Consider the following 25,760-nt stretch of genomic DNA (forward strand, 5'->3'; position numbering starts at 1 on the left):
ACGTGGGAGGCATGCTGTCAGGTGATTGGCCCAGGGACCGGGAAGTGTAGTATTTTGAGACAACGTCTGCCAGACCTGCTTGCACTTCACGGCAGGTCTGCGGCTGACCGATTGGGTCTGAATCTTCCCAGGGACATTAAGTTTGAACTAGATTTTTGATTCACCAAGTTAGTAATTAACCCTTGATTCTCGGTCCGTGTAATGTACGGGCTGACTATCGATTATAGTCACATCGGGGCCAGTGCTTCTGGACTGAGGTTGGGGATGGTTCAGCATGTTCGCTGAGCGTTTTTTCTCTTTTAAACCTACAGGTTGTGTCCTAGGAAATTCATCCAGCCCGCTGCCTTTTTTAGCCCGGGGTTTCAATAGACTCGGTGAGTGGGGCGACCAGGGGCTGGCTTTGTCTTTGACTTTCTCTATACTATCAGGTAACAAACACCACCACTAAAGGTGCGAGTGTTTTTAAATGGATAGTTCTTTTTGCCGAGTCTCCAGGGGGGGTTTGTTTTTAATCTCTTGGGAGCCATGATCAACACTCTGAACACTGGGTACACCGATTCAGGACCCAGTGTGATTATGTGACTGATTTTGGTCGCGTTTGGGGGAAATGTATCACATGACCACGCGACCGAGTTTGGCCGCGATTTGGGGACAATGTACTATATGGTTTAAAAGAACGCCGTTTGTGAATGGTATGAGTGTATACTACTTCATCCACAGGGACCTCTGCAATAATGTTGATTGTATGTTTCTTACGTTCACAGTATACGTTTCCCGTGATGTGAAAGGGAATTCCTCCACTAAGCAGTATATACTGCCATTCTCCCTGGATTTCAACCTTATTAAGGTAACAGGGTGGACTGGGACGGATATGGAGTCCTGAGGAAGACCGGCGTGACCCTTGAGTTTGGGCACTTAATACATCGGTCGAAACATGTTGACTTTAGCAGTTTATCTGGGGGGGGCTGATGTGAGTCCTCGATTCTCATAGATATATCCACCCCTTCACTTTTTTAATCCTGTCCATGAGACTCTGGAATAAAGGTATAGACGTAGGGTACTCATGAGGCAGTTTTAACTTCACAATTTCACTGCTCTTGTCCTTATCACATTTTCCCAGTTTGGGTTGGTAACACTGTGCACCCACCTCTGGTTTTTGTATTCGTCCGTCTGTACTGTTTTATGTTACCCCCACCCTTATGCTCCATCTTGTGCATGGCTACGCCAGGATGTATTGTAAGCAGACCCAATGATGAAGCATGTCACACACACTTGTGTGTGTGAGTGAGGTCAACTTTTACAAACTTTGTGTGTGTCCTTGTATGCTTTATCTGTCATTCATTTTCTCTTTCCTCACTACCCCTTTATGTGTGTGTAGGTTTTAATTTGAGGGTTGGGGTAGTAGGGTTGAATACCCTCTCCCCCTTATTTTTGTGTGAGGTGATAAGTGTTACTACATATAATGACCTGACTAGTCAATTTCTGTGTAGACACTCATGTGTTACTGAAATGATAAACACACCACATAAATATAGGTACAAACCAGTACAAAACAATACAAGACCTCACGTTTTTCATATGTCATTTAAAAAGACATGTGTATGTATATGCACATATCTTTTGACTAAGGATTATAGGGAATACGCCCTTCATATGTTATACCTTATCCCATGTGTCCATAGGTATAATCAAGGAAATCCCTTGACTACCACCGGCCACAGTTGTGATCACTTATCAATCAAAACTCCCATCCCATTCGTGAGTGGGAAATTGATGGTTTAGATAAATTCATCAAAGAGAGAGACATGTCATATGATTTCTGACCAAGTCTCATCAGTACGTTGCTCAAAATGGAGTGCAAGTGGGAGCATCCCCCTGTAGTCACACTCTGTGTAAATAACTGCATGCTATCACTCCAGACTCTAATCTGATGCAATATAGAAACAACCATAGAAACGGCTTTCCAGGGTGGTTTTAGCACGCTTATTGTGTTGGGTTTTAATATACATAATTGTGTCAAAGGAAAACAAACCAGGTTCAAAACAACTGACTGCCAGATTAATTATATTGCATAGTGACTCTACCAATGAGCTGAGGGACAAATACTGCTGCTCTGTCACGAGACCAAAGAGGCTATCTGCAGACACGTGTAATGCGTACACAACTACATTGCCTCATAGCAGGCTAACAAATTGCTGAACAGAAGAGTTTATTTCCAGACAACATATCTGGCTCACAATATCAGATTTCCTACCAGTCAGCTGCCGCATCAGTCTTCTGACTGCCTGCAAGAAGCCTAGAATAATCGACTCAAATGGGCGTTGCACCGACCAGGTGATGCAAGACAGCTTCCAGTCACCGCACAATCTGGGAAGCAGAGAGCTGCTCGAGACACGTGCCAAGATGGAGGACAATTAATGTGTGTTGATCTGAGATGCTGAGAGAGAAGAAAAAGAAAACAAAAGTTGAACGGACATGGGCAGGGGCTAAGCCCATTGCAGAGCGTGCTCCGCGCGCACCCAGGAGGGGATATGTTGCCACAGCGGCTCCACGTGTCGGTGTAGCGACAGGACATGAGGTGGAGGTGGGCGGGCACTGAGGAGGAAAGAACTGGGCAAGGAAAACTCAGACAGCCAGAACGAAAGAGGAGATTGAGGAACACCGTCAAAATCTGAACACCTGGGATTTACAGCAAGACAGAGAAGAAGCATAGACGTGGAGAACTGTAGTTGGTTATGGCAGTGACAAACATATAACCACAGTTTAACAATCAAGCGTGCTCAAGGCCACATTAGAGTGTTTATTGTCATTCCTCCTACTCTGTGTACATCCTGCCAATTGAAATGAGCCCATCTGAGAGCAGAACTCCTCCTATAAGTAAAGGCAACTTGTCACATCGATGCAAATGTACTCTTCGTTAAATGATGGAGCACACACCAAAGCAGCGGGTCAGTTCACAAAATGTGGGGAAAATACAGTTCACTATGATGAAAACCACTTGCAGAAAGCTTAAGCTTCCTGGGGCTGGTCAAGCTTCTGTATTCCTGGCATATATACATTCCTCTACTAACATATCAGATGTGAGCTGTGGGGTAGCATGTCATCCAATAGCTTAATCTAGTAGTATCAACCACTGGGGTTCTCTGCACGGTCGAAAAAAGGAAAATGGACTTAAACACACTCATCAGTCCCTCCTCAATAACAAGGTAAGTGAATAGCCCATTTTGGAGAGGGTTCATTAAGAATGTAATGCCCACATAGTAGAATAGCTTAATATAAGTAGTAGGTATCAAGTTGGGCATGATGGTGAGAAGTTAAAACGAGGGTTTTTTGGAACTAGATTGTTCATCATTTGATTTTAGCATTGCCATGGACAAAGGAGCCTGCCAATGCCTGCTGGCATAGGCAGAAAGGTCCAAAAGAAGTCACCTGGTGCTCATGATGTAACGTTGCAAAAAGAATAATCGATGGACAGAATGCAGAACAATGTCATACATTCACCCCAGTAGAGAGATCCGGGCCTAAATCTATTGTTTTTTTGCTCACCATGCCATTCCCTTTGGCTTTGCCATGATGTAATGTTAGCAGCTTTTTGCTCACCATACCATTCCCTTTGGCTTTGCCATGATGTAATGTTAGCAGCTGGGTTTCAAAGATGAGACTTAGAAAGGCAGAGATTGATGGTATATTCTATACTAAGAGAAAGGGCCGGACTCTGTCCTACTCATTTAGTATTTAATATCCCAGCAGCCCCTGCTCTTCACAGGGCCTGCGGGCAGGCAGGGGGAGCTATAAGGCTGGGTAGCAGAAGGGGCTGACTGGGCGGAGGGAAATCGGTCATGATGAGATTACTGCACCAAGCAGATGCTTTTCAGGAGCTACAGAGAAAATACAAATGGTGGTGCTACTAAGATGGTGCTGCAGCAAGAGAGCAACAATGCAAGAAACTCTCCTGCATTCAGAGCACCTCAGAAACAGGTATAACAGAAGTGGTGCTGAGCTACCTAGTTGTGTTATCACAAACCGGACTCCCTTACAAATTGCACCTTTTTTGAGCAAGTAATAACATGGCTGACGTAGTTAAGAATAATCTGCTGCTCACAGCCACTGTGGTGCTGGTGGTGGCAAGAGCAGCAGCTAGGGAAAGGCAGTTGTGCAAACTGTAGCATGTCTCTAAGCAAAGCCCATTTGTGAAACCAGGACACTGAGGAAAGACACCGGGCCCCTCACACGTAAGCCTCAGTTTCACTCTTTTATAATCCAAAGAGAAATCTGCATCGTGAAAATGTACACATATGCAAAATACTACTGAGTGTTCCAGAATATAAGTGAGACTTCACACAAACAATGACGGAAAAGGACTGACTCAAAGCATCCAATGGGTGAAGGGGGGTGATTCAAAGCAGCCAATGGGTGAAGGGGGTTGACTCAAAGCAGCCAATGGATTAAGGGGGCTGACTCAAAGCAGTCAATCGATTAAGGTGGCTGACTCAAAGCAGCCAATGGATTAATGGGGCTGACTCAAAGCAGCCAATGGATGAAGGGGGCTGACTCAAAGCAGCCAATGGATCAAGGGGCCTACTCAAAGCAGCTAATGGATGAAGGGGGCTGACTCAAGAGCCCTTGTTGTTATTGTGTTGATAAGCTCCAGAAATAACAGCAGTAAAGCTGTCTGTAGCCAGACCTAAAAATTAATGCAGCAAGGAATGGCACCTGCAGCAGAATCATTCACTGGAGCTGTAATGTCTATGTTCGCCTAACTCCACTTCCCAATGCACATTTTTTAAGATATAGCTCTTCGCAAATAGTCCTCAGCTCCCTAGTGCACACAAACAGCTGACTAAACTACTTTAGCACAACCACTCAAGTCATGTAAGTCACTCCTTTTCAGTCACCCTAAGCCAACACGTGTCAGGGCATAGGACCGCTCTATAAAACCCCAAAATCAAATCATCAACCTCACCACCTCTCACCTGCCCTCTGCTTCCCAGCCCAGACTATCACCAGCCCTTCCAATCTCACGAGGTGCCACTAAGGCTGTCCCTCCCAGTGCTCATAGTCCCAGAGCTCTGGCCCTGCCCCCAGCATGTTCACAAGGGTGTGACGTGGAGACTGATGGCACCGCCCCATCCTTCGAGAAAAGTATCAGAAAGACAGGAAAACGGCATAGTGAAGGGCTGGGCACTGGGACAGGGTCACAGAAAATGGACGACCTAATGCAGGAACAGCCACAGACTGCAAATAACAGTAGTTATTCCCTGAAAATTAAGCATTCTGATTGACTTTCAATGTTCAAACTCTCCACCACAAGGGCTAATGTCATTTAAAGAAGTCTCTACATGTGTGTTGTCTCTTTTCATTGATTATTTAAGTTGGTAATTGAATTTACACAACGGAAGCATCTCGGCTTTTTATGTTGTTCTTGAAAACAATGGATAAGGTGCTTGATAGTAAGGGTCCGTAATATATGCAATCTCCCTGAGTTCCAGACATTGTCAGTTGTCTAAAGTCTAAGTACACTGAGTAGTGGCAACTTGATGCATAGGTCCTACAGGGGGTATATTACAAGATTGGTAAAGTCAATGCCGCAAATTTCCAGTTGACGTACTGCGATGAAGTTGATACAGTGTATACTGCCACACTGTAAGTGCCAAAGCAGTCGTCTGATCTCAGGCAAGAAACAGCTCTGCAGTTTATCGCCAAGTCAAGCAGAACATTGGTACACAAAAAGGTTTTGCTTCTGGTAAAATTTGGTGTGAATTTTAGCGGCAGGTGAACACAAGTTCAAGGAAAGAAAGATATTTTTCGATACATATTCCTAAAAATCTAAAAAGACTGAAATAAACGTCTACCATATTTGACGTCAACAAATGCCATGGGACCTTGGGCATTCATTCAACTATATGAAGGCTGTTTTACTCTTGGTAAAAGGAAAGCTAATTTACAAACTGAATTTAATATAGGAGCATCTCTCCGACATTGACATACAATTGAATATTTTAAGGATAGACAGATTCTGAGCCTACTGGAAGTAGGTGCATGTATATGTACACCCCTATAAAAGCCCAGGCAGGCACAGACATACGCCCGAATTTTCAATCGTCCTCTAATACTTCAATCTTACTCCAGTCTTTGAATGTTTGGAGAAAGTACTTTCTTGTGTCTTTGCCCCCGTGTCTGCAAACAAGCGAGAATAAAATGGAGGCATGTCAGTGTGCAACCTTACAACTGCTCTGCATGCCACCTCAGTATAATTAGGAACACAAGCAGCACTTCTCTGGCCGTGGCCAATACTGGCACTTACCAGGAGTCTTTAAATAAACCAGTATCTGGCCAACATGTTTGAAGCCTGTTAAAGTACTTATACCTTTTGGACTGCACTGACATGCCCTGGAAAGTATCAAAGACGTGTGTGGAAAAAGCTTTGCATACATCCTGCAGTAACTACCTGCTACAGTTGCTACCACAGCTTACCTTCTGCCTCTGTCTTCACCTATGCCACTTGTAGACGTGATAGTGCCAATCTGAAATGCCACTCCCTCTTCTTGTTGGATATGATGTGTCCTCTGCTGCTGCCACACTTTTTGGCAACTGCTTGTCCTCCCAGCATCGCCACCACCTTCCAGGTATGGCCTTCCCCTGCCCACCAAGAGTACACAAGGCTGGGAGAACCTGCTCAGCATCATACACAATGCTTGTGAGGCGTACACCCTCGAATCCTGTCCTCCCTTACATGGAGTAGAGGGAACGCAGATACTCACAGGTCCATCACTTTCTTTATACCCCATATTCTGGCTCATCTGATGAGGCTGCCTGCCATCACACAGCCACAGTGTCACCTTAAGCCACTCTACCTACACAAACCCAAGCAGCAACCCCTCCTGGACTGAGCTCAACGCCTGCAGATCTGGATAGTTATGCTGGGGTTTGGCGCTGTTTTAGTGCTTTATCCATTAGACTGTCCTAAATGCCAAGAACTTCCCCAAAGCAGACACTGTGTGCCCCATTTCAATACTCAACGCCATCCACGCGTTTCACTGCACTACTTCTAACAAAGCTATGGCACCTAGGCAACTGGGGGAGGGTAGGTGTGGGGCAGTAAGTGGGGGGGGTGGGGTGGGGTGGGGTGGTGGCGGGGTCAGTGCTCAGAAAAAATTACACAAGAAAGTTGGGCATGTGTTGTACATTAATCAAGTAACGTATTTGCTACGGTACGGCACACAGAGAAACGGGAGACCTTCTGAGAAGTTGGAACCTACAAATGTTTGGGCACAGTAAACGCTGAGACGTTTTAAGGAATCAGCAAAGTCGGCTCCGGCCCAGGGGCCCCATCATTAAGCTTTCACGACAGACCTAGACAGTGGCATAGCGCAAACATAATGGGGCCCTCTTCACAATATGAAAAGGGTCTACAATATCTCATAAATATTCAAAGGCTTTGCACTGAATGGGGCCCCCCTGAAGAACTGGGGTCCCCTTAAATGTTTGGGGCCCAACGAAGATGATTGTCAAAAGATATTTGGCCCAGGCCCCCAAAGTCCTTAAGCTGTCCCTGAGTAAACGAGTGGGGTTCGTTCCATAAGGTTGGAAATAGGTTGTGCTCCCTCTCTCTGCCTGCATGGTCATGATTCTGGCAATAGCCAACCTGCCCAACGGTTTGCAGGAACAGCGAAGAACTGCGGAGTACTGGGGCAGAACGCCCCAGGTCTAAACAAATCTCTACAAACTAAGGAGTGATGCCAAGATAGGATTCCCACTGCTGGTGGGATTCACCCAGTGGGATGATTAGTGAATAAAAAGCGTTCAATGTCTCAAAAACCTTGAGGGGCACATCCACACACCAATCACCCAGCTGTCTAGGATGTAAGAGGGTATCAGCATGTACATCACTTAATGGGATAAATGGTAACTGTACATATGGGATGGTGCGAAAGGCTGCTGGTGTCTGGTGTATCTTCTTTATGCATGTCTGCGCTATGGCTAGTCCTGCATAAAGTCCACCGTAGACAGCTGCATCCCTGCATCACCACCAGAAACCACGAGAATGGTCTTGTTTCTAGGGAGAAGGGAGTTCTCACACAGCTAAGTGCACTTCTGGGAGTCCGAACATTCTTGCAGCGGAGCTGGTCAGGACTTCTAAATGTCTCAGATGTTTTTCTTTGACTGCAAGATCAGAGTGTAGCCCTCTGTTTTCTTTTCAGCCAGTCAGCGTCTGCTTATAACTACAAATGCCCAGTGTATGAGGATGCTTCCAACCACAGACAGTCGAACATTGGACACGAACATTTTTCTAATTATTCCAATGGGATAAGAAAATGCAGACCACTTCCTTTTTCGTAATGCCGCTCTCGTCCCCCACCCAAATACCTGTTTACTCATTGCGCTTCATATCCAGATCTGTTCGTTCACTTCCACCCCATTTTTATTTACTAAGTCACACTCGTCACACTCACAGAGATAACTTGCTTACCTCCGTATCAAATATTATGTTAGTAACTTTATATGTGTGATATAATAAATTAACGACAGGCAGAATTTACGCCACTCTCACAGAACTATACAACTCTTCGGCCACAGTAAACCACACAACCAGGAAAAGGTTTGTAAGCGACACACCCATCCAGTTGTCAGTCTCTTCTTTAAATTAATCTGAAGGTGCCACAGCTAACAGATTCTTCATACAGTCATTCGATATGGACTTTCTTCCACCTGACAGGGTACTTCCACTCATACCACATATTAATACCTTTGGATTAGTAACAGGTGTGGCAATTTGGTGTCTCCCTAGGGCATTTTCGTTTTATTGTGCTGCTATGTTGACAAAAGCGGTACAAAAGGGGGTGGTGATGGACGGAGCATCTGAACCAATCAAACACTCACACCCAGTCAAAAGATCTGGGTTTAATCCACCACCGTTCTTTAGCCCACTCTGCCACCCCAGTTCAGACATGGCTATATGCAAATCAGTCTGAACTGACATGACATTAAAATGTGCAAACTGCAATACGTAGCTTGTTAGCACTAGGCCACAAAATGTTTGAGCAAGCTTCATTTTATAAGCAACTAAACCAAATGTGGTGAGACGTGCACAAAATGCTTAAAAGATTGACCTTACCTGTACAAGCCTTTATTAAAAGCTTCACATCATATTGCAGAATTTTCCTGAATAATAATAACGTTTTGAAATCTTTGCTAGAAACACTTTATTGTTAAATACAATTAATTCTTATTTCACACAATAAATACAATGCAAAAATAGAAAATGTTGATCTTTTAACATATTTGTCCTCGTTTTATAATAAAAGATGTGGTGCTGAATAGTACTCGTTGCAGATGATGTTTCCATTTAACATAGACTATTGTTTAGTAAACATACAATTTATTTTACTAGATGGTTAAGACTATGATCATACCCGGGTATGAGGAATTAGGACAGGAAATCTCCCTGGAGCCTGGATAGCACATTTTGTGTGTGACGGGCGAGCAGGCATGGGAATGGAAAAAATATCAGAAGCTGTGCCTAATGGAGGCAGCAATGGTGGCCAAGAGAAACATTGCCAGGACCTGGGTGTTGAGTCCCCCCTCCCCCACGCCCCATAGGGTAGAGCAGTGGAAGTCCAACCTATACTGGTGCAGTGCAACAGAAAATGTGGTCTATGAAAGCAGAGGCTGCCCTTGGAAATGGGGGAAAATATGTGGGTGGAATATAGGGGAATTTGAAGAATAGGTGGCAGGGAAGGGAGGGGGAGTACACATAAGAAACTATTCATGCTGATGTAAAGCATATGGATGGGACATGGTCCACAGTAAATGTTGTGATATCAAACCGCAAATCTAAAATGTAAGGTTTCTATGTATTCCCAACACTCATGTTCACGTGATAATGTATACTGCAACTGACAGAACTTTAACAAAAAGACAGTTTAAAAAATAAATATATGATCATACCCATGGGGAAGGAGCTTTAAGAACCGAAAGGCCTCATACGTAGACAAATATGCCCCTAAGTGCTTTGAGGGGGAGATGGTGTGATCAAGTGGGGTGAGAGGACTCGGGGGATAATGAGGCATATTTAAAAAGAAATGGCCCAGTGCGACACTGCAAGCAATTTATCAGCACCGCAGTGCATCATTTAAAAAATGCAGGGATGCGCCGTATTCACAATACAGTGCACCCCTGTGTTTTCCCTTGCGCCAGCACTAAAAAAGTTGCCTAGCGCCAACGCTGACACCCTTGCACCGTGGTGCAAGGGTGCCCGAGTTACAGGGATGATTGTTTAGGACACCTTCCTGAACACTCATTAAAGGTAATTTGCTCCTTCTATGTGTGCTGCAGCACACATAGAAAGTGCAAAAAACAAGGAAAAATAATAATATTTCTTCTCGTTGCACCACTCTAATGCCTGCTTTTCAATGGCATTAGTTTTTGGCGCTGCCTCAGATTTACAGACTCTTGTAAATCTGGGACAGCGTCAAAAAGCAATGGGTGTTGTGGTGGAACGCCCACAGCAACACCTAGTGGATTCCCCTTGGATGCAGAAAACTGTGCAAAAGGGTACAATATTTACAATGCGGCGTTACGATACGCAAAGTGGTTTAGCACCACATTGTAAATATGGAGCAGGGCATTGTACCCAGTGCTTGAAATTGGAAAATAGAAGTGCAGGTACTCTGTAACCGAGTACCTGCTTGTTTCTGAGAAGTGCCGGTACTCTCCAATTAAAAGTATTACGTCGGACTTGAAAAGTGCCGGTACTCTCCCTCACAAAATAAAAATGTGCCGGTACTACGTACCGGGCAGTACCGGCCCACTTAAAGCACTGATTGTGCCACCGGAGACTCCTAATATGGGACGCTCAGGTGGTGGAAAGCCCTTGTAAACATGCCCCAATCAGACCCTCCAGCATTTCGCAATTCACGAAGAAATCGCGAAATCGGCTAACTAGCGCGATGGCCGCGATATTTACAATTATCGCCGCGATATTTGCCAAAGTGTCTGCAAAACAAACAATGCCCCATAATAGGCTGTGCGCGCACACGTCACTACATGCCGCCGTCCAGCCGTCGAATACCTGCTTCCGCCTGTCCAAGATCCTTGCTTGTCTGTTATTCTGACACTGGCGGATGACGCTTCAGCATGAAAAAATACTACAGTATGGAAAAGCAGAACTTTACCAGCACAGAATTCTGATGGGTACATTTTGGTTGTTTACATGTATTCAGCCAGTCAGTATCATTCTGTTATTGTTGCCCTTACCAACACGTGTAGTAGGCAACAAATTGTGCATTCTAAGCTCCAAGAGTGCACTTTTGTTCTGGGATGAATTGTATTGTTGTAATTAGTAAAATAAATCTAGGACACCATGCGTGTTTGCTTTCTACCGCCGTCAGCATTGGAGCGCTGGAGCTGCAGCCGTAGCGGTTCTGGGGCAGCCGAGTTGGATTGAACATTGGCTATTTTGACAGTGTTTATTGTGTTCCCCCCCACCCCCCCCCCCCACCCCCTTACTCCCCCTACTTTCCCCCTCGCCTCTTGTGGGTAAAGGACTGTGCCAAGCAGGTAGTTCTTCACCAATAATCTCACACAGTGTAACACATTTTAAAGTGAGCCAGGAAAAATATGTCGGAGCTGAACGTAGGGAAGGTAGTTGCAATGTCAGATGCACTTCGGAACCTTAAAGAAATTAGTATGGATAGTGTTTTAGACAAGACTTTCATTTCAAAATGCTAAACACCTTAGGTCTTCGGATCCCCCTCTTTCACCCTTCAGCGTTTCTTCAAGCAGTAATTAACAACATGGATATATCTAGTCAAAAGGCATGAGTTTGGCAAATACACGGAGACAGGAGATAGCAAGTCTGAGAACCGTAGAGGACTTTTTATTGCAGGGCTTTCATACCACTGCTACCTCAGCTACATACCTCTTTCTGGTCGGAGGTCACCAAAATGCTTTTTTGAAGGAAGCATTATTAGACATATAAGTGTAGCTTTTAAATGTAACAAAACATATTCCATTTAATAAAACTGTCATTCAATCAACTGACGTACTGTTATGTAAATACTATATATGTTTAAAATGTTTTTACAAGCAAAACAAATCTTTTAAAAACGTCCACCCAAAGACACCGATTTACTGTGGTATTAACTGTGCACAAGACCCACCTTTCTTCAAGTGACACAGGCTCATGCAAAACTAACAATCCAGCCACCTATAGTCAGCATTGTGTCAGGGGATTTATTGTACTGCCAGCTTTTAACACTGGGCAGCATGTGTCTGAGTCAGCATCTGTTTGACTGTTATTTCACGGACCTCTGTGTGCATGCCACTCACTCCTGCCCTTGATATGTGGGACCTAGAGGCAAGCCATCAAGGAGGAAAGCAGCAGGCCCCCGGTGTGTATCTCTTTGCTGCAGTTGCAAGATATTCTTAGAGTTTCTACTTGCTCAAATCGGGGTAATATCTGATATTTATCGGTTTCCCTAGACTTCATTGCTTGATTTTGTTCAGGAGAAATTGCCACTCATAGTCATTGAATGTTACACATATGTCACTCATATGTACAGTGAATTTATGAAAATGTCACACATAAGCAATCTGAAACTTTGGCAGCTATGTACCCTGCAGCAGTGCTTTAGAACTGCTGTGGATATTTTAAGGCTCCTTTTAAACCATTGGGTTTCAGAAAAGAGGATAGTTTTTTAAATGAATATCCTTGTCTTTGTCCACTCACAAATTCGCTGCATTACTTTCTAGTAAATCTAGTGCTCCAGCAGCTAAGCAGGACTTCCTCTATGGGCCATATTTGTATTATCGATATATTTTCAATGTTAAAAATGGTGATAGAAATTACTGTTTTTTAAAACAGACAGGTGCAGAAGGCAGCGGTGCCCTGGCAGGGGTACATACATGGGTGCTAGAACACCCCAGTGAGAAACAGGGCCCCCTCTAAAGAGGTACAGATTGAAGCTGTGCTTCCGTAGAGCCGCGGACACTTTAAACACGCCAGTTTTCACAGTGAAATACCCTGCTGAATCAGTTTACATTGATTTAAGGCTGAAAAGGAATGATGCCGCTAAATTTCCACTTTTGTGCCGCAAAATTTGACAATCTATGCCGCAATATCCTGGGGAGACCCAATGTGTCTACTGACGGTCGCCTTGCACTGTAAAAAGTGGCGACGTTATTCTGTAATGCACCACTAGGTGGCAGGAGCACGCAAGAAGTCACCATTTATAACTCCAAACCAACCAGTTACAATGTCACCTTAAGGCTTAACCTGAAAGAATCGCTTCTAGCGTCGTATCGCGGATGAAACTTGATCCAGCTGGTGGATCAGAGTTCAACCACTGCGGACAGTAGTACAGCTTTCACCTCTATTCAAGAGTCAGGGGATAGGTGGGTGGTTGCGCCCCCACCACAGTACACAAGGTGAGTCTCGATGGTGATGGAGCACTTAAAATGGTGAGGCCATACATAATATTGTGTGTGCTCCTTCCGCAAGACTAGGAGAAGGATCCGTGTTAGCGGGGTAGTCTAATTACCTTGCTTACAATAAAAATGAAGTCGACGCACACAATATGAAATGCAAGGTAGGTAGTAAAAACATCCAGAATGTTCACTGTATGAAGGGATGCCCTCTCCGCTGCACAAGAGATGTATGACTGATGGATGTGCTGCTCAGGAGAGTCAGCTCTTAAACAACACACGTGGCACTGCGCCAAGAGTGTGCGCTCTGCTGAAATCTGTGTCACTTGTTCACGCTGGTATAGCGCCTGCGTGTAAACACCTACGATAAAGAGCTACTTTAGCCCGAAACACTTGCTTCCAATCAAAAAGGGTTGGAGTGATTCAGTGTATTCCTTTTGCAAGGCAAGAAAAGAGCTCATAAGTTGAGTCCCACGTGACAGCTCCACCCTACTCTTCCCTAAGGAGTAATCAGTGCCTTTTCGATGACCTCACAGATGGACACGCCCCTTCAGTCTTCCAGCCAGGGCAGCCTTTAGTCTAACCTGCCAGGGAGTTCCTATATCCAAGACCATTATAATTAGTTCAGGCCTAAAAAATGTGCTTTAAAGAGTGTTCTCTCACAACATTAAAATAAAGAGTCAGAGACCTACTGTTCCAGTTTAAGGAAAATGGGGAAGTTACAGCAGGTGAGCAGCCCTCCCAAATGGCCCCTCTTACATTTACTATTCTGCCTTTCAACTTCAGGCTCACATGAAAAAGAAACTTGATCGATAGAGAAAATAAGATGTTAGGTGTGTCACTGCACAAGGATGGGAGTGTACTTACGACCGGGATCTGTGCCTGGATCTCCTGAAGTTGGGATCTGCCTGGTTTTTCTCTTTTTGTCGCCTCAAAACAGCTTCCCACTGAGGCGCAGAATCCACCATGTCATTCTCCTGCCGCAGCCTGCAAGGGAGGCACGCACAGAGTGAGCCTTTCACAAATAATGCACTGATCCCTTGCTGTACATACATCACAGTAACGTACACTAAACAATAGCAATAACAGTTATTTACAGCCCTTAGAAGCGACAGAAGTGCTGTGAGAAGCACTTTCTAAATACAAGTTACCAGGAGGCCGCTGTAGAACGGATCCTTGACACCCTGGCTGTCAGGGGCGGCTGGTGACATTTGAAAGTGGTGGGGCGTAAACTAATTTGCATAATGCACCGCAGCGAGCGAGCGAGCCCGAACCACCTTGCATCCATCCATACATCATTCATGCATCCACCCATCCATCCATCCACCCACCCACCCATCCTGCATCCATACATCATTCATTCATGCATCCACCCATCCATCCATCCATCCATCTATCCTGCATCCATACATCATTCATTCATGCATCCACCCATCCATCCATCCACCCATCCATCCTGCATCCATCATTCATTCATGCATCCACCCACCCATCCATCCTGCATTCATCATTCATCCACCCATCCACCCATCCATCCATCCATCCACCCATCCATCCACCCATCCATCATCCATCCTGCATCCATTCCTGCATCCATTCATCTATTCACCCATCCATTCATCCATCCATCCATCCATCCTGCATCCATCATTCATTCATGCACCCATCCATCCATCCACCCACCCATCCTGCATCCATACATCATTCATTCATGCATCCACCCATCCATCCATCCTGCATCCATCATTCATTCATTCATGCATCCACCCACCCATCCATCCTGCATCCATCATTCATTCATCCACCCATCCATCCATCCACCCACCCATCCATCCACCCATCCATCATCCATCCTGCATCCATTCCTGCATCCATTCATCTATTCACCCATCCATCCATCCTGCATTCATCATTCATTCATGCACCCATCCATCCACCCACCCATCCTGCATCCATACATCATTCATTCATGCAGCCACCCATCCATCCATCCACCCATCCATCCTGCATCCATCATTCATTCATCCACCCATCCATCCTCCATCCTGCATCCATTCCTGCATCCATTCACCATCCATCCATCCACCCATCCATCCTGCATCCATCATTCATTCATCCACCCATCCACCATCCATCCTGCATCCATTCCTGCACCCATTCATCCATTCACCCATCCATTCATCCATCCATCCATCCTGCATCCATCATTCATTCATGCATCCACCCATCCATCCTGCATCCATCATTGGAACACTCATACCGTGTAGATTTTTCTGCGTGCTGAGCCAGAGCCAATGATAGTGAACCAGACACAAAATATAATTGTTGATCCGTGTTTTAAAAAAATTAGTTTGTATACCCATCTTGATTGAATGTAAAGCGCTCTGATATCTGCAAGATCTTGTTTACGACTTTTAGTATGCACCTGCACCTCTGCTCTGTGTGGTGCAGCATTAGCCCATTTAACCACCTTGGCCTCAAGCTTGCTTTGTCGCCCCACCTGCTTACCCCTCACTCAGATGTACGATCTCGTTCAGTGTGGAATCGTCTGGCGACAGATGCCTCTCCTCGCGGCCTGCATGACTCGTGGACAAAAAAATAAACTTACCAGGCATCTCCATTCTCCTCCAGTACCGCGTCGCACTAACTTCTGCCCGCTCTTTTCTTTTGCAATGCTAACTGCCAAATCAGGAGACTGGATGCGCAGGGTGTCGGCTAACCCTTGTTTACTTACTCTATATACTGCCACTTGATAGGGCAGGGGGCGACTTTGCAAAAAACGCGTCACCGCCCGAGCAGGATCCTATCTCCAGACGCTTGCACCACATTAGGCATGCGCAGCATGCCTAATGGTTTGTGAATGTGAGTGAGGGGCGACGCTCCTCACTCACATGCGCAGACGGACCATCTTCTGGACTCCTCGCCTGCGTGTGCTGTGCCTTGACACATGCGCAATTTCACCCGTGACTCACAGGCCGGTCGGAAATGTAAACAGACAAATTCGTCTGCTTACATTCCTGTTGCCCAAACTGCAGTGAGCCGTTTCTTTTGTAGGGCGCTGCCCCGTTGCCCCTATGGACCAGCCGCCGTCGCCCCTGTCCACAGGGCGCGTAGCATCATGACCTGTGAACGTTGTGTATGTCACGAGGCCAACGTCTTCTCCGAAAGGATGATACATTTTCTCAACAACAAAAGATAACAGTTCACCTACTGAAGGATTAAGCACTTTTTTTGGATCAATGCTTACTGCTTTCCCTGGTAAATATTCGCATTTTAGACACTGCTGGCAGAAACCTCATTTAGTTTGCAGCAGAGCCTTTAAAGCTCAGTGGACATGGGATAGAACCCTCCATTTGTGGTTTTAAGCCGCTAGAAACTCAAGAACGGTGACCAGAAGAATCCAGGCACAGGTCACTTTTAACTACAGGGATGTATGATGGTACAACGCAGTATAAAACACCGCAGACCATCACAACGCAGGTTTTACAACGCAAGTCGTTACAACGACTTGCGTTGGAGGGCGCTGGACTTAGGAGTAGTGTAATTTACTATTCCAACTCCAGTCTACATACAGTAGGGAAGGTGTTGGATAGTAAATTACACTATTCCTTGTCCTAGAGCGCCCTCCAGCGCAAGTCGTGGTAACGACTTGCGTTGTGAAACCCGAGTTGTAATGGCACTGCAGTGTCATTACTGCATCGTAAAGGATGTTTCCCAACTACAGCAATGAAGAATCTTGATATCTTGATTTATAAAACTCGTCTTTTGCACAAGCAAAATGCACACACTCCTTTGATGTTGAACCAGCTTCGCTCTGGAACCCTCTGCCGTAAAGCCTTCATCGTCAACTTGATCTCATCATGTCCCGTAAGCAAGGCAATGCTTGACTTGTCCACTCCAATAGCAGGCTTACAACTGGTATTACAGAAAGACATGTCCACGTACATCCATCTTTCCGCCTATGTTCACCCCTTCAACCCCCAGAGCATTGTTACACAGTGCTTTGTAAGATGACTGGTAAAAGGGAGTGATTTGCGAAATCCTAATAGTATCTAAAAAAGATGGATTTTCATTTCAACTTTTCTAGTGTATCAAAAAAAACAAAAGGAGACCTATTGTAAATAATTGTGTTTATTGTGTAATGTGTATTTTGTAGTGATTGTTGTATTTAGGTAGGGCACCTGCGTTAAAATACAAACCCTCAAAGAACAGAAATGCACAGAAAGACAGACATCACCACCCTCATTAGGTACAGCTGGCAGGCTGCTTTTACGCACTCTGCTACGGAAGGGAGGAAACCATGTAGCTCATGATTCCGTTGGAACCGAATCGACATCAGGTGAAATTCAACAAGTAAGTAATACTCAAGTGCCCACTACTGGATAGTAATGATCTCTTTCTCGCTCACACACACACATTTAATGCCATGCCAGTCAAAGTAAAGGGGGGTCCAATAACACGTTATTTCAAACAAGGGCATTAATAAACACAGATTCACACATTAATTGCTATTGTGGTAAGGTATTATTACCACAAGCGTACCTCACTTGAAAAAAAATGTCAAATGCATCATATATTTCATTCACTTTACCAAAGAAAACAATTTGGGCCAGGCTCATCAGACCTCATCATTGTTGTTTTGATCTCACTGCACCAATTTAACCCAGTGTTCTAGTGACGGTTATTACACTTTACGCATCCGCTTTAATCTCTCTCTCGATATATATATATATATATTCACTGAAAAAACCATAGGTTATAGACCATATATAGTTAGGAATTAGCATTTAGAAAACCTTATTTTACTCACACAAAACCATTGAAATTCCATATATAGTTAGTTGCACTAACTATATATCGCGCACCCGCAATCCACTGCTGATGATGTCACATATTACATCATTCATGACATGGTCAGTGACATCACTGATGACATCACTGATGACATCTCAAATGACATCACTGATGACATCACTGATGACATCTCAAATGACATCACTGATGACATCATGACACACCAATACCAGTTACTACATACGCACTCACTGATTCCTACGTCTACACACACATTCACTCATTCACCCATACAATCACTCATACATACAGTCACTCATTATTACAACACTATCATATGCACTCATACACCTATGCAGACAGTCACACACTGCCACTCATCCATGGAGTTACTCACACACCAAGTCAGTCCTGTAAAGAATCAATCACACTTCCATTTCTTCATCTATACAGTTAAACACAGAACACCATACTTCAGTGACATCACTGATGACATCACTAATGACATCTGAAATGACATCACTGATGACATCTCAAATGACATCACTGATGACATCATGACACACCAATACCAGTTACTACATACGCACTCACTGATTCGTACGTCTACACACACATTCACTCATTCACCCATACAATTACTCATACATACAGTCAGTTATTATTAGAACACTATCATATGCACTCATACACCTAGTCAGTCCTGTGAAGAATCAATCACACTTCGATTTCCTCATCTATAGTTAAACACAGAACACCATACTTTTCACACATATACTAACACATACTTACTCTCTTATACAATCACTGATACAAGTACACATTGATATGCACAGAGTCACACACCTCCCAGCCAGCCACACACACACTCAGTCTTCCATACATCCAGTCATTCTTCAATATGTAAAACGTATTTAAACTTTACAAAAACACACAGACACTAGATGATGTCATCAGTGATGTCATCAGTGATGTCATCAGTGATGTCACTGACCATGTCATGAATGATGTAATATGTGACATCATCAGCAGTGGATTGCGGGTGCGCGATATATAGTTAGTGCAACTAACTATATATGGAATTTCAATGGTTTTGTGTGAGTAAAATAAGGTTTTCTAAATGCTAATTCCTAACTATATATGGTCTATAACCTATGGTTTTTTCAGTGAATTTTCAAGGTTTTGTAAATGCTAATTCCTAACTATATATGGTCTATAACCTATGGTTTCTTCTGTGAATTTCATTGGTTTTTTAACAGCTAATATCTGTAGCTGTAAAATGTATTCTTCTTTAAATCCAAAAATATATTTTATATGTTTATGAATAATTTTTTTTTTAAATATTTTTTTTTCTTCGTTCCCGCTTCGCGAATCGGGAAGCTTCCCGTTAGCTGACCTTGATGCCGCGAAATAGACCGCGAGCCGGTAAACGTTTCTTTACCGCAAGTGCCGCGTTAGAAAACAACATCGTGACGCCTCCCGTCCGCATGACGTTTCACGTTGTCGCGTGATACGTCATATGACGTGCTACGTTAGCGAACTGGTACGCGAAGCGAGTCGCAAAGCGCAGGTTTCTGGAAGCAAACCGGGAGGCCCTGCAAAGCGCTTAACGTAAACACAGCAAGTCATGTGACTTGGTAATAACACTTTTCATTGGTTCATTTCACTTTTGGTTTCCTAATGATGTAAGACTAGGTCATATAATCTAAAATGAACACTTTTGATTGGTTGAGAACTCTTGTTTTTCCCAAATGATGAAAATCCCTCCTTCTTTCCTCACTCTGACTTTCATCATTGTGAGAGAAAGACCCTTTGTGATCACTGAGCAATGGCTTCTTTAGTAGCTTCAGCTGGTGCTTCCCCACCACCTCCACCACATCCAAGGAAGAGTGGACCACCTGCTCAAGTTATAATTCAACAAGAAGAGGAAGAAGAGGAACAGGACGACGAGCACGAAGAGAGGCAGTTTTTGCCTGAGCAGCCCAGGACGTCTCACCGGAAAGAAAACTTCATTTGGCAATTTTTTAAAATTCCCAAAGGTCAGAAAAAAGTAAATGCAAGATACGTAACTTGCCTTATATGTCAAGATAGACTGTCCAGAGGAACCGAGAAAAAATACAGTTTCGGAAACTACACAATGCATCGCCATATGACTAGGTGGCATCCTAACAACTACAGTGCTGCACAGTTTCGGAACGACCTAGATAATCTCCCTATTATGGCCAGAAGATCTGTTGTACCGGAAGTAACGGGACCAGAGGGCAGGGAGATGGTGCCAAATATACAAATGAAATTTGGTGAAGTAAAACACATCTGCGTATTTTGCGATGGATTCATTTCCTACGGAGAAAGAAGCATCACTCTGATCAACAGAGCTATTGACTATCATATGCAAGTTTGTACGAAACGCCCAAAATAATAAATACTTCTTTTTTTGTTTTGTTGCTCCTGTTGAGCCCTTTACAATGAATCGTTTTCATTGCCCCCTCCAAGAAAAACCCAAAAAAATATAAAACTGTTCAGAAAAATTCAAAAAAAGTAAAAAAATGTTCCGAAAAATAATAAAAAAAATATAAAACAACAAAAACAATTAAAAAAAAAGTTCTTTTCAGAACTACCTCCCAGTTATTAAAAAATTGGTACAATATTTGGAACTGTGCCAACCTCTATTTCTCTTAGTTCGCTTCCCAGTTCGCTCGCCGGTACGCGAACCGGAAGCGAACCAAAAACAGTAAGTATAAGGGAAGGAAACAGACACTTATGTTAAAAGAAAGACAGCTATAGGGGAGTAAACTAGAGATACTATTACCCGTAATCCACTGCTGATGATGTCACATATTACATCATTCATGACATGCTCAGTGACATCATCAGCAGAGGATTGCGGGTTTTTTGGCAACGTGCCTTATCCACGGTTTAATAACGCTGCCTTTTGCTTTATATAAGTTTTCAAATTGTATGAAATATATACCAATAGGTCGTTATGAACCTTTAGGTAGTGCTTTTCTTCATGAGGTCTGGTCGCTTCCATACACATACAGATGTTTCAAAGATGATCAAGAAGTTTATCTGAATGGAGAGGAATGCACTGAGACGCCAGATCATTCACACACGGTTCATGCAACAAACACCGACCAAATATGGCTTGCGTGTTGCAAGGCACGCCAGTTCCTGCTATCATCCCCACGTTCAAGTTGTTGGAAAATGGTAGTTATTTGATGCTCAATAATGAAGATTGTTCTGAGTTAATTAAAAGTATTCCTTTTATCGTAACAGTAAGTGAACGGGTTATTTGCTGCAGAAATGTTCTATTTCCTCCCACACATGAACATAGGGAGTTTTCAATCTGGCCACAAATACCAACCTTGGGACAGATTTCAACGGCATGGCAAGAATAAGAGCTCTTTTGTCTCAGAGAGAGGTGGCCTTGAGTTCGGCCCGTGAAACTTTCGTGCTTCACATAGCGAACACCCGTACAGAGGTGCAGACCCTTTTCAATTCAGATTTGCCTTTCAATTTCAGCAAGATGGTTCCGACTATCTTTAACGCATCCTCCACAAAGGCCCTGGCGCACTTTTTTAAAGTTGTTACCAGTGGTCTCGTGACTTCATTTGAGAAAATCTTTGGAGTCATCCCTGCTTCCTTTCATTCTATTTTCTCCACTCTGCTTCGTGGATTGGCATTTTTACTTGCATTACCAGCGGACGCTCTTGTGCTTTTTTACATTTTTAAATATGGATGTCCCTCCTATGCAACCTCCCACCCTGCAGCTGCTGACACTGTTCCGCAATCGCATGCTAGAATATTATGGCACAATGCCGTTGGCGATATTAAGCACGGCATATGGATTATCTTTTCGATTCTCCTACTTCACCTGTGTCCAGCCTGTATTTCACTGCCTGACCTGTGATTTCGATTGGGCCATTGATTTGTGTCTCTGCGGACCGGTTTCTCCTGACGTCGACTTTAATCAGCGGATGACTCCTATCATTACTCACGAGTTGGTTTGTCCTGGCGAAAGGATTATGGCTGTGGCATTGATGCATGGACTACTTGGTCCCTGGAATTTACTGGCGGCAGCACAGTCTTTCTTGGAACAGAGCTTTCTTGAAAACCCACCGAGCTGTCCTCTGATGGTGATAGAGGATCCGGTGCTGGGAGAGCACGTATGTTCTTTTCCGCTTTTAAATTGGATGGCTGAACTGTTTTCGGATGAAGACGGTGACTTCCTATTGGAGGCTGTTGCAGCTTATTTTGCATACACAGTTATGTCATAGACCTTTTTCATGTTTGATATGCTGAGTACTAGCATTTCATTGACAATTCATTGACTTATTTGTCAAGTTTTTATTATTTACCTTGCCTATTGGCTTAAGACTCGATAAAGTACTTGGCTGTTTTATTTTTCTTTAGCATTAAATTTTCCTAGTTTTTAATGCTTTACCTTGCGGACCGTCCACATATAAACTTGCAATCTGCTCTCATGAGATGGCACTTCTATTATCTTATTCAGTTCGTTTCCGGATCATGGGGAGGTGTCATCTAGGTCCTGGATATCTTTACACCGTGTTAAGTTAGCATGGGCTCATTACCGGTTTAAACGCCATTTTTCCTTTTTTGCAACTTCTGCACACGACACTTAGTTGTTGCTTTAGCTTTCCACCTAGTAGTTCATCGTGGTTTACATGAGAATAATATGTTATTGCTCTACTATCTGCTTTGCTTGTTAAACTATATCTGTACAGCGAGTGCTAAAGTTTCAAGAACAACACGATACAGAATTGTTATGAGGTCTGATCTCCACGACTTCATACTCATAACATAAGTGCAACTTCTGCCAATTCTGGGCATGAGGCGGGTTTTATATTGCTTTGCCGAACACACATACACAACAGTTGATGCGGTTCACATGAAGAGAGAGCTGGTGTATGCTGATGTGATTCCTTCAAATCTAAGACACTAAAGTATGGGCACGCCCTAAACCAACACAAAGAGACCTTCTTAGCAAATAATATAATATGTGTATTAGGGAGGGTGAGATATAAGCAGCCGCGGGCCGTGGAGGGAGTTACGGTGAGGCAGGGAGGCGGGGAGGGGGAGAAGCAGGGTGGAGCCCTCTCTACCTTGCCCCTCCCCCTCCCCGCCTCCCTGCCCCACCGTAACTCCCTCCACGGCCCGCGGCTGCTTATAAGTGTTGCTAACTCTTATTCATTTACAGCATGTTAACATACTGTCACCATTCGCTTTTTATGTACTAGTAACTATGCTGGTAATTTTGCTACTGATAATATGTGTACTTGTATTCTCCACCCTGCTTCTCCCCCTCCCCGCCTCCCTGCCTCACCGTAACTCCCTCCACGGCCCGCGGCTGCTTATAAGTGTTGCTAACTCTTATTCATTTACAGCATGTTAACATACTATCACCATTCGCTTTTTATGTACTAGTAACTATGCTGGTAATTTTGCTACTGATAATATGTGTACTTGTATTATCTAAGATACTACGCCTGAGAAGACGGCATTAGTAAATAAACATTTCAAATACACATGTGTTCTTCTTAACTCCATGTTCTGGTTTCTAAGAAATATATAACGACCGACTGTTCATGAGTTCCACGTATCCTGAGGTACTATAAGTTCATATTCTGGATTGTCTAAACATTGAGAGTTTGTTATATCCAATGTGACACTGTACCTAGCTTGCTAAGGAGTTTTTGATTACTAACGTGAGTTTTGGGACACCCTAATTCGCCGAGGTTCCAATCCTCTGTCCACAGTTCTGTGTGAGAACCGAAACCCTGCGACAGGGGCACCCCCGACCCTTGCTGGAGCTTCATCACACTTGCGATACAACTCCAGCAATGCGCCACCTTTACGGCACAGATACATCACGCATCTGTGCTGTTTTTGCCCCATGATGCGCCGCATTGTAAATGCAGCACACCATAGGTGACGGAACAGCGGCACAGAATGACTAACACATCCCTGGTGATGCGCCAGTCATCATAAATGTATCCCTATGCTTCTTATCTTGTTAGAGATGAACCGCCATATGTATCATCAAAGTTTTTTGCATTTCCTAAATAGCGAACTTTAAGGAATAAATAGCGATTCTTTACCATTCCTAGTTTGCGATTAGCTATTTGCTAATTACAAATTACCCATTCATTTCCTTCATTTCCATAGGGCGGTTGGACTCACTTTTAGCTCGAACGGCTGAATGGATTTCCACGAAACTTGGCAAAATTGTAGGGACTGGTAGCCCGATGTGCCTTTGCTATGTCTCAAGATATATGCTCCAGTGGTTTTTACGAAAATTAACTTTGAAAAATATATATTGGGCTACATTGGCCTATATATATGTTGGAGCCCAAATGTAGCCCAATGTAGCCCAATGAAGCCCAATGTAGCCCAATGTAGCCCAAAGATGTCCGCCAGACACACAAAAAAACAAATGTAGCCCAAATATCAGCCAGATGTAGCCCAACTATAGCCCAGTGACAGAATGACCAATCAGCTTCGCAAACCTCCGTTACGCGAAGCGGAGCGCTGTTACAGATATATATCTTTTTTTGAACGTTAATTTCTCAAAATCCACTGGAGCACATATATTGAGACCTAGCAAAGGCACATCGGGCTACCAGTCCCTAATATTTTGCCAAGTTTCGTGCAAATCCATTCAGCCGTTCGATTATTATTATTTTTTTTTGCCCCGCGGGGCCCTTTTAAAACCTCCACATCAAACCTAGGGGGTCAGCGAGGATCTACTATGCCCCCTTATAGTTATTTCCCCCTTTGTTTTGACCTCCTCTTGTCTCTCGATCCTACCGAGAGACAAGATGGCGGCCGCTACGGACTTTTTGGAATGTTGACAGACGCCGGAGAACCAATCAGCTTCGCTTCACAAAGCTCCGTTGCGCGAAAAGTACGCGTCCTGGGACGCTGCCAGGTCCGCTGTTACAGATATATATCTTTTTTTAAACGTTAATTTCTCAAAATCCACTGGAGCACATATATTGAGACCTACAAAAGGCACATCGGGCTACCAGTCCCTACAATTTTGCCAAGTTTCGTGCAAATCCATTCAGCCGTTCGGGCTAAAAGTGAGGCCAACCGCCCTATGGAAAACTCAATGTTAAAAACACGTTTTGGGACCCCCCTTTTTTCTCGGCCCCCCCTTGACGAACCCCCCCCAAATTTTCAAGGGCTGCTCAGAAACAAAATGTGCCATTTTCCTGAAAATTTCAGCCAATTCCGTCCACAAACGCCAAAGTTATTAGACATAGAATTTTCAAAAATCCCATAGAGAAAAAATCCTAACTATATATACCTACTGGAGCCAGTAGGTAATATATATATATAGATAGATATACATTTCTATATATTTATATATTTCTGTACATATATATTATTTTTTTGTCCACAAAAACAGAAAGGTGGAAGTGAAGTATAGTTAGAGTTGATCATAACACCATAACAAATGTTTAGAACATTTTGAGAAATACACATAAAAAACACAGTTACCAGGCTGTTTCGGTTAC

General features: G+C 43.8%; 1 protein-coding gene across 4 annotated transcripts in view; it reads right to left on the reverse strand.

Annotated features, from left to right (window-relative positions):
- EPB41L4A (erythrocyte membrane protein band 4.1 like 4A) overlaps nt 1-25,760 on the reverse strand; it is a 782,364-nt gene that overhangs the window by 19,183 nt on the left and 737,421 nt on the right. For all 4 annotated transcript variants that reach the window (XM_078675499.1, XM_078675502.1, XM_078675501.1 and 1 more), the window contains one exon: nt 14,293-14,412. In XM_078675499.1, coding sequence (XP_078531625.1) covers nt 14,293-14,412 — 120 coding nt within the window. The remainder of the gene's footprint in view (nt 1-14,292; nt 14,413-25,760) is intronic.

Source organism: Lissotriton helveticus, chromosome 2_1 (assembly GCF_964261635.1).
Source record: "Lissotriton helveticus chromosome 2_1, aLisHel1.1, whole genome shotgun sequence".
In the NCBI taxonomy this organism is placed as follows: Eukaryota; Metazoa; Chordata; class Amphibia; order Caudata; family Salamandridae; genus Lissotriton; species Lissotriton helveticus.